Source organism: Sylvia atricapilla, chromosome 10 (assembly GCF_009819655.1).
Source record: "Sylvia atricapilla isolate bSylAtr1 chromosome 10, bSylAtr1.pri, whole genome shotgun sequence".
Lineage (NCBI taxonomy): Eukaryota > Metazoa > Chordata > Aves > Passeriformes > Sylviidae > Sylvia > Sylvia atricapilla.
In genome coordinates this window covers 23,081,235-23,094,312 of record NC_089149.1, presented here as the reverse complement: position 1 = coordinate 23,094,312, position 13,078 = coordinate 23,081,235, and the positions used below count along the sequence as shown (strand labels likewise).

Below are 13,078 nucleotides of genomic sequence, written 5' to 3'. Positions count from 1 at the left end.
CCCCTGTACTCTTCAGGGAATGTATTTCATTTGCAGTTTGTGAATGGTAGGAGAAGGAGCAAGTACTGCTATTTCTGGGAGTCTCTGTGGTTTGTTTTGTAATTTTTTCTCTTTTTTTGAATGTTACTGGTCTTATAGCACTTGGGGGAGGAAGAATTGAAATAATTTTGAGCATTGCTTCTGCTCTTCCTGAGATGCAGACCTGATACTTCCTTTGATATACAATCCAAATTTGTAGTCATCTTCAATGGCTCCAGAAGTTGGCTCCCTTCCCTTTTGTTCTTAATTTCAGGTGTTGTCAAGTTGTGCCAGGAATCAAGTGCACTTGAGATTTTTGGTCTCCAGAACTGAATGTCATAGTAACAGAGGTTTTATTCAGTTTTATTACTTGGCATCTGCTTTTGAAGGGAGGAACTAAAGGAGAAACACAAGGATCCCCTGGAGAACGCACAAAGAAGGGAACCTTGAGGACAGATCTCTTGACCATAAAAGATAGTGAAACACATGCATTCTGCATGGCTTTCTGGGAGTGCTTCAGTGCCCTAAGTCTTGGAGAGTATGTAAAATACACCTGCCTCAGTGGAAAAGGTGGCTGAATTATGTAACTGTTCCTGTACTCCCTCTTTTTGTGTGCTCCATGAGGTACAACCAAAGTTTTTGTAGGACTGATGCCAAAGTGAATTTTCTGTGGGTTGGGAAGGAAGGGGAACAAAGTAAAAGTGAACAGTCTGCTCCCCTCTGTGTCCATGGGCTCCTTCCCTCTACTATGAGACAACAGCTATGAGGAGCCCAGGACTAAAAAGCTTTCTGAAACATGATGCAGTGCTTAATCAGATTTCCAGGTTCCGTTTCAACCTCAAGTGAATGAAGAATGTGTAGTGAAAAAGGTTTGTGTGTACTTTGAACATAAACATGAAGGTAGATTTCTGTTTGCAGGGAGATAGTGCTCATGCCAACTTATGCCACATTCTCCTGGCAGAATAGGTGTTCTCAGTGAGAAGGTTTTGAGGTAGCAAAGGAAAGGTTTTGGAAAGACTTTGTGCGAAGGAAACTTCAAGAAATTGCAGTAGTAGCTGCAGAGTGGGTTGGTTTTCTCACTTTCCTGGCTGCCTCCACCTCTCTCCTTGCCTGTGAAGACTCCGGAAGGACAGTGGGAAATGAACTGGCTTATCCAAGTATTAATTTCAACCCAGTAGTAACTGAGTACAGAGAGAGGAAGTTACACGAGGCAATGAAAGGAGACAAAGCGGGATAGTGATCTAAATAGCAACATAAAGAAAATATTTGGGAATAAAAGTGATCATCGACTTGTACAATAGGGTGTCCAGCAGCCCTGCTGAGGTCGTGTGTGATGGATGTATTTGTTCATTCAGTTATGACTTGCATGACAACATTTTTAAGTTGCTGCTAGAATGAAATTGATTTCTTGAGTTTTAAATAGTGCGGTGTAAATCTTCCACTCACACCAGGACCGAGGAGTCTCTGACTGCAAGCTGACTGCAGTTTGCCAGTTCCACTTGATTTCATTTCAGATTCATCCCCGCAAGCCAAACCACAAAAAGAGCTTCCTGCCCAGTGGAGAATGAAATGCAAGAGGCGATCCTTTTGTTGCTAACGGGAGGCTGCAGGGAGCAGAGCTGGCTCTTGCTGAGGTTGTGTTTGGGTTTGGTTAGCTATTTTGCCAGTGAGGCAGAGACTCCTGGTCACTGGATGTGTTAAATGCTCTTAGGTCTAACTGAGGGCAGTCGTTTAATACCTGGGGTAGTTTATAAAGAGACTTGCTGAGCAGCAGCCTGATATAATGAAAGGTGAAAAGCTTGGATCGTTGTGTTTCTCAGGAGTGTTTTCCAGGAGAGTTTGGCTTGCTGCCTTGTTTACCCCACACTGACTGTTTGGCTGTGGACTCAGTGGGCTTTTTCTTGTTGGCTTTTTTTCCCCTCTCAAAGCTTAGAAATTAAGCCATCAAGGGTAATTTTTTTTTTCTTCCAGTACATTTATTTACTAAATCTTAAACTTGCCAAATGTTGATGTGTTTTTCCATGTCTTCCTCAAGCAGCGTGGCCTGGTGTTGGTGATGGGGCTGATCACATAGGGTAAGGAGGGTTCCACTCCTGTAAGCATTCTGCAGAGGTTTTTGTCTTCTGCTCCCCTCCCCAGCTGCCATCACTGGGAGGCCTGGCAGGGCTCTGCTCTGGGAGGTGAGAGGGGTTTTGGCCATGAAGAGGAGCTCTGAGATGTCTGTGTGCTTTTGGGTGTCTTACTCAGAGCTGGGACAGGATCTCAGGGATATGCCCTGCACTTTCAGGCTAATCATCTGCAGTTCCTGGAGTGTTTGTCCTGCATAGTTTTTGAGAAGTGAAAAGTCTTCATGGGTGAGCTCTGCCCTCAGAGAAGCCCCATTCCCCAGATGCTGCCCTGGACTGGACGTTGGGACACCCACCCTGGATCACAGTAACTCACCTGGTCTTTCTGCTGCCATGCTGAAGGGCTTTAACAGGGATAGGCAACCTTGGAAGCAGCAGCACTGAAATTCATGTTATATTTTTCTTTCTACTGGGGAAGAGCATTTTTCAAGAAAAAGTACTTTCACAGTGCTCCAGCTCTTCCTTCTCCTTCACATGCTACAGCTACTGAGAAGCATGGAGGCTGTAAAACCTGGAAGAACAACGATGGACTAAAGATAATGTGAGCTCTTCTGTCCTTCAAAGGCATTCAGTTGGGGAATTATATCCAAAGTGACTATTCTGTGCTATCACTTTATGCCTTACTTGTGTGGTGACCCGTTCCTTGGGGGGCAGCTGAGGCAGGATCTGCTGCATGGTCACAGCTGAGAAACACACGGGGAAATAAAGGCACCTGCAAAGGGCTGCTGTGAGCGTGGCTGTGGGGACACATGGACAGCTGGAGCAGCTGCTGCCCAGCACTTGTTTTTCCTTAGGAGTTCTGAAGATGTAAAGAGTCAAATACATTTCTCGCTGGGCTTGTTTATTATTTTTGTTTTCAAGGGGGAATTGTAGCATTGTTTTAAGACTTAAGTTCAGCTTTGGTCTCACAAAAGGAGTCAGATGCTGGCTGTTGACTTAACTGCTGGAGAGGTGCTGATGCTTCCAGCTTTTTCTGGAATTTTTTCTTTGATTCCATGGAATAAACCAGACATTAACTACTGATGTATTTTTTTTTCCCTCCTAATCCAGTGGGCAGCCCTCAGAGTTGATGGTTATTTTCCATTAAATAGTTGCCTAGCTCAGTCTGTTCTCCCTCTGAATTTTGTCTCAAAAAATAAAACAGTTCTTCACATATTTCTGTAAGCCACATTACTGCATTTACTGTGTATTTCTGTGTGCTGAGGAGCCCTGCCGTGCCCACAAAGACCCTCGTGTTCATGCTGCAAGGCTTTGGCTGGACACATGCAGTGTGGGTGAGGAGGCTGTGACAGGCAGAGGGAAACTGTGCAGCCTTTTTACTTGACTGAGTTATTTTTTGGGTCTTAAGCAAACGTTGCTTGAATGCAGTTCATGGTATTTGCTCAGTGATCCAGTGGAATGTCTGGGATATTTTTGTTTTTCCTTCAGAGCCAAAAAGCAGCTTTTGGCTCTAAATCCCAAGTTGCCAGCCTGAGGCTGAGTCACTGTGCTTTAGGGTGAGGAGAGCTGAGTTGGTGTGGTGAGACGGGTACTCTGTCCAGCACAGAGTGCTCCCGCTGTGCCTGGAGCTGGATGTTTTAATTAAAGATGTTGAAAATTACTCTACAGCTAAATCTGCTTTTATTGACATGAAAGCTGTGCCAGGACTTAGCAAGCTGTTGGGCAGCGTGCTGCAGGCCTGTCCCACATGTATCCCAGCTCCACCGGGAGTAAAAGAAGAATTCGTTTCAGCCATCAAATCTGTGACTCTTTGGTGAGCCCTGGTTCTCCCCAACCAGTCAGGTTCCACAGGGGCCCTTGTGCACACTGTCATTAATGTGAAGTTGAGCTCAGGTTTCCTGAGTGGCAACTTCTTGGAGAGGTTTCCAGACCTTGTATTGATGTGGAGATGAAGCCTGCTGTATCCTGGCTTCAACAATATGTACCTGGAGTCTAGGTGAAGCTCTAACTTTCTCATCCTGCATCTCATTTTGTGCTGCAAACCCAGGGAGCATCTCCATGTACGTGTTCTTGCAGCAATTTTAAACAAGACATGCAAAAATCCTCCTAAACCTGCTTTTGGCTGCTCTTCTTCAAATCTCCTCTGCATTCTGCTTTAGAACTTCGGCAAGTTTACCTGATCTTTAGGCTGGTTTTTCTTGCTTGGCTGGAACAAACTGACAAACCTCAGTCATGGGAACAAGTTTTCCAGGGAGATGGGGAAGTTGCCATCCCTGGAGGTGTTTAAGAGGTGTCTGGATCTGGTGCTGGGTGATGCGGTTCAGTGGTGTAGGGGTTGCAGTGGTGGTGCTGAGTGTGTGGTTGGGCTGTATGATCTTAGAGGTCTCTTTCAATCCTGATGTTTCCAGGATTCTGTAATAGTTTACTTGCTGATTGGAGGGTCTATACCTGTGCATCTTAACACAGACCCTTACAGTCACTTTTTTCCTTGCCATGTTATCCTCAAGGTGCCACAGGAGCAATTTTGTTTTTAGGAAGAAAATGTCTCATTACCTCTGTTTGCCTTACGTTTAAGTGAGAAATATCTTACTATCTTGATCAAACATAACCAGTTGCAGCTAGACCAAATTTGAGGCTAAAGGAATCTTTATTTTAAAATACTGATCAACAAAAGAGACAGTAATCTACTACTAAGATTTGCCCAAGATCCAAGATCTTTTAGGGCATCCTCTGGTGACTCCAAATTGGCAGAGTAAATACCTGCTGGCTCAAGGTCAGGGCTCTATTTTTTTCTTTTTTTTTTTTTTTTAATATATATATATATATTTTTCTGTGTTGATTTTGCTGACAAAGACCCTTCTTATCTCATATGGAGGAAATACTTATATTATATGAATAACCAAGGAGTGAATTTTACGCATGGTCTTTTGACCACGGTCTTGAAAAGTGAGAGGGCCCAGAGTCCTGTGAGGTATGTGAGTCCTGTGAGTTCCTGTGCCAAGCTCCTGTGCCAAGAGAGCATCTGTCCTCCTGTAATGCAGTAATTATGGGTCTTTACAGCTTGGATCTGCTTTCTTGGAACACTGATAGCCTATGGACTGGGGATAGGGAACAGAAGGAGAAAAAGTCGTTTGGCTGCCTAAACTTCAGGTGCCCAAGTGAGGCTTGTGAGATAGGAGCAGTATGGACACACGATCCATTGGGGAGTCAGATGGACATATGCAGGAGCTGAGCTGCTCTTTGTCTCCTGTGAATTGCAAGTGAACAATGTGAGATCAATCATGAAAGAGTTGGGTATGAAAGGGAACAACCCCTATTACTTCTGACAAATCATATTGTGCTAGAAGTGTAAATGTCTATGGCAGCTGCTCTACTTTTCTTTTCAAAGCTGGTAAGCTCTTGAACACAGTTATTAAAAGACATTTTCACTACACATTATTGGACTGAAGGGGCTGAAAACAACAATGTCAAAATACTTATATATTTCTGTGTTTCCAGGAGAGTGTATGAAAAATGACATCAATTATTCTTCATGTCCTTTGACATGAGATGTCTCTATGTGTCACATGGGTGTAGCTGCATTATAAAAGGGCAAAAGCACAGCATTTTTCAGTTGAGGACAGTTTTGTCAGATACTGACACTGGTGTTGGCAAGTCTCTAGGGTGAAATCAGGAGCTCTTCAGAACATCTTGGCTTTTACAAAAGGTTTGAATGTTTGCAAGCATAGAAGTGCTGAAGCCTCAAGTGTATTTTATGTCATGGTTGGTGACAGTAGCTTGCCAGAGGATGAAATTTGCCATAGAAAGGCTGGAAAGAATGTGGATAATTTTTAACATGCACAAGAAATTTTTGTGAGGTTTATGTATCTTCCAGAAATTTGTGAGACAGATGGAGCACACAAACCAAAGGACTAAAAGGGCCATAAAGAAATATGTTCTTATCCCTGGTAGAAGATACGATAGGAAATGCCTTCACTGCTTAAGGTTATCACAGTGGCATTGAGCTGAATTTGCATTCCTTTTCTCACTTAAAAGACAGTGTCCAAAACAAGTAAAAGCTGGAAAAGCTTGATCATAATTTACTTCTTACTACCAACCTGTAGCTACTCTGCCTTGCTCTGAGGCTAGAATCGTAGAATCACGGAATCATTAAGATTGGAAAAGACCTCCAAGATCATCAAATCCAACCTTTGACTAATCACCACCTTGGCAACTAAGCCATGGCATTATGTGCCATGACCAGCTGTTTCTTGAAAACTTCCAGGGATGGTGACTCCACAACTTCCCCAAGCAGCTCATTCCAGTGCTAAACAACCCTAGAGGGGAGGGAATAAAACTCCTGGCTCTGTAGGATGCTCCTGCTGTATAGGATGACCCTTGCTATAGGACATGCCACACTTGCACAAATAAGTGATATTCTTGGACTGATGTTTTCTGCCAAGAGATTTCCAGAGTTTCAGAGGAAGAAAAAGCATTATTCAGTCCTGGTGAGCTTTTGCTTGTGGTCAGAGCTGCATTGTCACAGATGTGGCTTTCAGCCTGCACTGTGGCTTTGCCTGTCTTCGTCAATGATCACTCTCTGGTCAGTAAAGCTTTTCAGGCACTTCAGTGTGCTTTTTAGGTGCAATGACAACTGTAACATCACTGCTGCTGCTACTAATGTCTTTCTGTGCTCTTCACATCTGGTTCTTACGAGTATTAATTCAAGATGAAATTCTGGGTTTTTTGGAGTCCTCTTTTATAATCCCTGCTGACTTCACACTGATGAGATATCAATGATTTTAATGGGAAAGACCACCAATGAGAATTTTTGCCTCAAAATGGCTTTCTTTTCCATCTGATAATGGAAGGAATGATCTTTGTTTGGCAGACCTGGAAATTGAAAAGGAAGATGGTTGTACTATAATAGCTTCACTGTAATGGTGTGGTCAGTGGTTTCTGAGCAATTAAACAAAGGTGGGTAGGCTGTGAGATGCGTCGAGGCAGGAGCCAAAATGCAGGGAGCACTGCTTGTGGAATAACCTTGTAACTCTGAGATCAGGGAGAAGTACCTTTTTGTAGGTCAAAGAGTAGAGGTGGCTCACCAGCCCCTGTATCTCTGTTCTGTTTCAGCAGGGGACCATGCTCTGATGAAATGTTAGACATCTGTCTTCACCAAGAGCTTCAGTGATGCTACTCTTGTCAGATGCTTGTATCTCAACTAGGAAGAAAAAAGATCATCCATTTAAAAAACCAAAAAGTGACAGCACTACTAGATGTAGATGTTTCTATATAAGACACAGTGCAGGAGAAACTCTAAAGCTGAGGCTTTGTTTATTCTTTCCTGTGAACTCCTTATTGTAATGTCTAAGCACCTTATAAATATTTATAGCTGTGTCCTCAAAGGAAAATGAAATTTATATAATGGAGGTTCAAAGTGACGTTAAAAGAAGCAACTTTCCAAAGGTTCCTACACAGTTATACCGTGACAGAACTGGGACAGTAAATCAGACCAGTACATCCCATTTTGGTAAACAAGCCAGAGTTCCATCCTTGTTATTAGTTACTTTTGCATTGGCTGCTGGCAGAGTAATTCACTGCTTCTTTTTTTTTTTTTTTTTTTTTTTTCTTTTTAATACAACTACTTTATTTTAGGGAAATCCATTATTTTTTGTAACTTCACTCTTAAGCAGGCCACACACGGATTGATGGCCGACAGGGGGTTGCAGTTAGCTGCTGCAGAGGAACAGAAGAGAACATTAAATTCAGTTTATGCTGCTGTGTAATGACTTACTCTGATCTTGCTCCTTGGCTGCTGAAGATGTCCGAGCATCACTTGGGAGCTGCCCATGCTCAGAAGCTGATGCTGTGGCTGGGGTGAATTTGCAGCACAGAGCTCAGCACCACTGACTGGGATGGAGCTGCCTTTGCTTTCCTCTCCTCTGCCCATCCTCGTGATGCTACTCAGGGCGGTTCACAAGCTGGCAGCACTTCCCCTTTAGGACAAGCCAGTAGTGAAACAATTCCCTGCATCCCCTCTGGTGCATTCGTGAGAGGTGCTGATTCCCGTGGTCTCCAGGTGACACTGGGCTTCTCCAACCAGCAGCTGGGGGGACAAAATGCTGCAGTGGTGGCAGCCCTGTCCTGCAGCCAGGGATTCAAAGCTGTATTTGGGCAGTGAGGAAGTGCATGAGCAGGAGGCCATTTTGCTGTTCCTGGGGGTTTAAAGTCTTTGTGCAAATCTCTTTGAAGCTAGTGAGCGACTTCTGATGCTGCAACGGGCTTTGAATTTGACCCCAAGTGTCAGTTTAGAGTGTTTGTCTTTTTTTAGCTGGCTCGTGAGTATGAAACAGGGCTGAACAAACCTTTAGAGAATATACTGAATGTGCAAATTTGCACAATGGTCTTGCTCTGTTCAAAGCAATCTGACTTTGGATATATGTTGAAATACGCCCCGGTATGCTGCAGACACATTCCACTTTGGTCCTGTATGTGCTGTTTGTATGTGTTTAGTTGGCACTGTGAACTCTGAGGTTTTCTTTTAAGTTTTTCTACAGTACTTTAGGAAACTCAGCTCTCATCACTAATAAAATAAGGCAAAACACTGGTAGGTCTTGCCTTGTTAACTGTTCTAGCTGTTGTGTTTCCCACTGTTTCACACCCCTCCCCCCAAAAACCCCTTTATAAGATTCAACATTTTCCCAGTGCAAATCATGAATATTTATAGGCAAAGAATAAGACTTCCCATTTTGAAATGCCAGTGCTATGAAATTGCTTTTTTGGCAAGCATGATTAAGACACAGACTTCCAATAAAGTTTTGTAAGCTTTTTTTCCTTAATTATGGCTTAATTTAGGCCTCTGAGTTTAACAAAACGTATGAAGCATCCAGCAAAATATTTTTCTTGTGGAAAATTTTGTTTGAATGGATTACAAATCCTGTATTTCTTGTGGCTAGGATTTTTAAAATGTGCTTAAATGTGGAAATTCTATGTTTTTTCCTTTACATTTCTTACCACATTTACAACATAAAAATTACCTGTACAGTGTGTTTAATGCAGAATAATGAAGAAATTAGTTTGGAAAGTGCATGTGTTTACTTTTTTCCTCCAAATGCCTTGAGTAAAATGTAGACGTGGTTATAAGACATCAAGCAAAGGGTAAAAGATTCTGTCTCAAGCAGTTACTGCTGCAAGAGATAAATGAGGAACAATTTCGTTTTCATAGAGTAGTTCTTAAATGCACCATCCTGACAGCAACAATAAATAGAATAATCTTCATAATCGCATTTATGTGGCATTGACCTGTCTTTCCTGGAGAAAATCCCTTTTCCCAGGTAAAATAATCTTCCCATTCAGCTGTAAGTGGAAGGAAGCCTCATTAGTAGCTGCACAGATTTAGGGGAACAGGCTTAATACAGAATTTTGATGTGGACCTCCTAGTGAATTTGATATTTCGTGAACAAATTACTGTAAAGGCAATAAAACCACCTTGCTTTCCTGTGCTGGTTGGCTAACAGGATATTTGCTAGGACTAGACAGGAAAGCAGAGAGATGATGTGATTATAGTTAGGTAGATTTATTACTAGATTTTTTAACAGCATATTTTCTTGAATTGATGTAATAAATATCTCTGCCCTGCTCAAAGATAAATTTTGAACAGCTTTGAGCTATTCCTGGCTTAATACTTAAGTAGAAGTAACAGAAGTGGTGGACGAACAGGATCATTTTGGAAAAGAAACATTCAAACGGTTTAAAATTCTGTGCTGTGATCACACTTTTCTGACTCCCTGCAGCCTTGCATTATCAAACTGAGAATGTCTCCATCTCCTCAATACTAATGTTTGAAGTATTATACAAATAAATCATCTGAATAAAGTATGAAGGAAAAAAGGTGGTTTGCATCACAGCTGCCTGGGACCTGCTCCAATGGCACTTGGACTTGCTAAGATGAGCTATGGGGTAGTCATGGGCTCTGAAGCTGGGCTTTTTAGGGAGGTGAAGAAAGTGGAATGCCTTGAAACTCGGACACTTGGGCATTTTTAATCTCTGGGTTTGAACAGTGAAGTCAGCATCCGCAAAAGCAAATATTTGGAAAGCAGTTTGAAAACTGTTTTACTGAAAATGATGCAGAAATTGGGGAGTTTGCGGCGGGAAGTTGTGTGTGCTTTTATTTTCCCAGTGAAACTCCCCGGGATGGCAGAAAGTACCACCAGAGTCTGCTCTCTGTGTTTTCACATATCTTTGCTCTTCTTTGCAGGTTACATATTTGGGTAAGGTTTCCACAACAGGGATGCAGTTTTTGTCAGGCTGCACGGAAAAACCAGTGATTGAATTGTGGAAGAAGCACACGCTCACCAGGGAGGATGTTTACCCAGCTAATGCCCTGCTGGAAATTCGCCCTTTCCAAGTCTGGCTGCATCATCTGGACCTCAAAGGGGAGGCGACAGTGCACATGGATACCTTCCAGGTAGCACGTATAGCCTACTGCACTGCTGACCACAACGTCAGCCCAAACATCTTCGCTTGGGTCTATCGGGAGATCAACGATGACCTGTCCTACCAGATGGACTGCCACGCTGTGGAGTGTGAGAGCAAGCTGGAGGCCAAGAAGCTGGCCCATGCCATGATGGAGGCCTTTAAGAAGACTTTTCACAGCATGAAAAGCGATGGCCGGATCCACAGGAACAGCTCATCGGAGGAAGTGTCTCATGAATTTGAATCTGACGATGGCTGACTGGACTCACTGGCGGTTCAACAAAGGCAGAAATGGCTTAGGGAATGAGAGCTGATAGATGAATAAGCAACAATTGAAACTGGGTAATGAAAGGACTGCCAAACACTTGTCTGACCAGCTTTTTAAATCAGAAGAGCAATTTGGTACCTACAAATACGCATCATTAAAGTAATTACGTTGAAATTGCATTGAAATTTGCTGCTGTTGTAAAAGTGAGGAAAAGATCCCCCTCCCTCACCTCTGTCACCCACCCATCACTGTCCCTTTCTCGTCTCTGTAGTTCAGGTGCATACCATGAAGTACAGCCATTCCTGTTTGTCTTCAAAGACTGGTCAGGCAATTTTGTTAGTTGCTTCTCTGGCATTCCTAGCTGTGGGCTGATGCTGGTGCACAAGAGCAAGTAGGCCTGGAAAGCCCTAATGGTTCCCGAAGGATCTTTCCCCTTGATACATCACACAAATCCTTTGACCATACCTAGGCTAAGACAGCCATACATAGCCTGTTAGACTAATGGCCTGGCATTCTGCAGTTAATTCACATTTCACAGATAAAAAAATGAAAGATGCTTGTATGTACACATTATATCATATGCTATCCTTTATTTTATTCATTGTACCTATTTTCTTAATATACCTGCTGCCACATCTTTCACCCAACACCAGTAGTTGCAGTTTCAGACTATGTTCTGCAGGATACCAAAAAGGGGTGGGCAGAAATACTCCCTGGGGGCTGGGGGTTCAGCAGGTCAGCCCTGCTGTCTGTGCATTACCCTACCCTGATGTGCTCTGCAGGAGGGGAGCCCCCTGGGAAGAGTTGAGGGACACTTGGGTGTGTCAGTGTTTGAACTGTGACTTCTCATCAGGTCTGAGGAGATCCGAGCACAGTGGGCACAGCTCTGTGTCCCTGCTTTCTGCATTGCTGGATGAGCAACCCTGGTGGGACGGAGCTGGCAGTGTCTCACCACACAGGGCTGCCTCACGTAAAGATCAAAGGAAATGCTCCCTTAGGAGTCAGGTTTGAACATCTGTTCTGGTTGAGAACCTCATGTTAAGATTCCCGTATCTTTCCTGGTTCATAAGATATACAGTCATGCCTTTCTTAAATGCAGATGTTTAATAAAACTCAAATAAAGGAAAAACTTGTTTCACTTGATATTTTTTAAGGCTGAGAGCAGATCAATAGTTTGCAAGTAATGCTGCTCCTTTGTACAATTTTGTTTGTAATTATGGTCATGTTAGGGGCACTAGGGCACCTTACAGAAGCCTTAAAAGAAAGCTAATCCAAGCAGATAGCTCTGTGTCTGTGTTTTGTGTCTCTGTGTTTGTATGTGAGAGTGTATGTGTGAGTCCAGTGGTAAAGCATGTAGACTGAGCATGGAGATGTATTGAGGAGGGCCCACACCTCTTGAAAATATGCTTGTTGCTTTACAATGTATGTAAACTGTTCTCCAGCATAAATGCATTCATACTTTAATAATAAAAAAAATTTTTGAGTTAAACCTTGTTAGTTTTAAGCTCTCTTTTCAATGCAAACTCTGTGGTTTTGTGTGTGTGAGTTCTGTGTTTATTTCATTTAGTGGAATGAAAATGTGAATTTATTTCCATTTCATTATTGCAACAGTCTTCATGAGAGTTGCTGTTAACAATTAAAAATTATTTTCTTTTCAATATTTAGGTTAATTATTGCTGTGAGGTTTTGGTTCTGGGGGGCTTGTGTGTGTTGGCTGATGGTTTTTTGTTGTTCATTGCTTGGTTTGTTGGTTATTATGGGTTTTTTTGGGTTTTTTGTTTGATCAGTTGGAGGTTGGTTGGTTTTGGTTTGGTTGGTTGGTTGGTTGGATTTTTTTTTTTTGTTTGGTTTAGTTTTTTGGTTTGGGTGGTTTTGGGTTTTTTTTTTTTTTTTTTTTTTTTTTTTTTTTGTTTTTTTGTTTTTTGTTTTTTTTTTTTTTTTTTTTTTTTTTTTCCGCTTAGCAGGAGGTGGCAGACATAACCCCCTCCCAACCTGTTGAAATGAGCTCTGCTGTGAGGGAGCAGTATTGCCTTGCTTACAGAAATCACAGAGTGGTTCAGGTGGGCATTTGATGGCAGGATGGGGAATACACCACCAGGCTGGCAACTTCCAGTTTTTCTCTGAATCTTTGGACAAACCAGTGTTTCCAAATACAGGCCTAAAAATGATTTCTCTTTTTCTTCTCACAGTGTGTACTTGGAAGTGGGGAGTCATGTATGGGCTAAATGCTTTTGATCAGAGGCAGAATTAAGCAAAATTTCTTCGACTTTTC

At 42.5% G+C, this 13,078-nt stretch overlaps 1 protein-coding gene across 2 annotated transcripts in view; it reads left to right on the top strand.

Annotated features, from left to right (window-relative positions):
• PID1 (phosphotyrosine interaction domain containing 1) overlaps positions 1-11,935 on the top strand; it is an 85,637-nt gene extending 73,702 nt beyond the window's left edge. For both annotated transcript variants that reach the window (XM_066326305.1, XM_066326306.1), the window contains exon 3: positions 10,321-11,935. In XM_066326305.1, coding sequence (XP_066182402.1) covers positions 10,321-10,797 — 477 coding nt within the window. In that variant the 3' untranslated portion in view covers positions 10,798-11,935. The remainder of the gene's footprint in view (positions 1-10,320) is intronic.
• Positions 11,936-13,078: the final 1,143 nt, after the last annotated feature.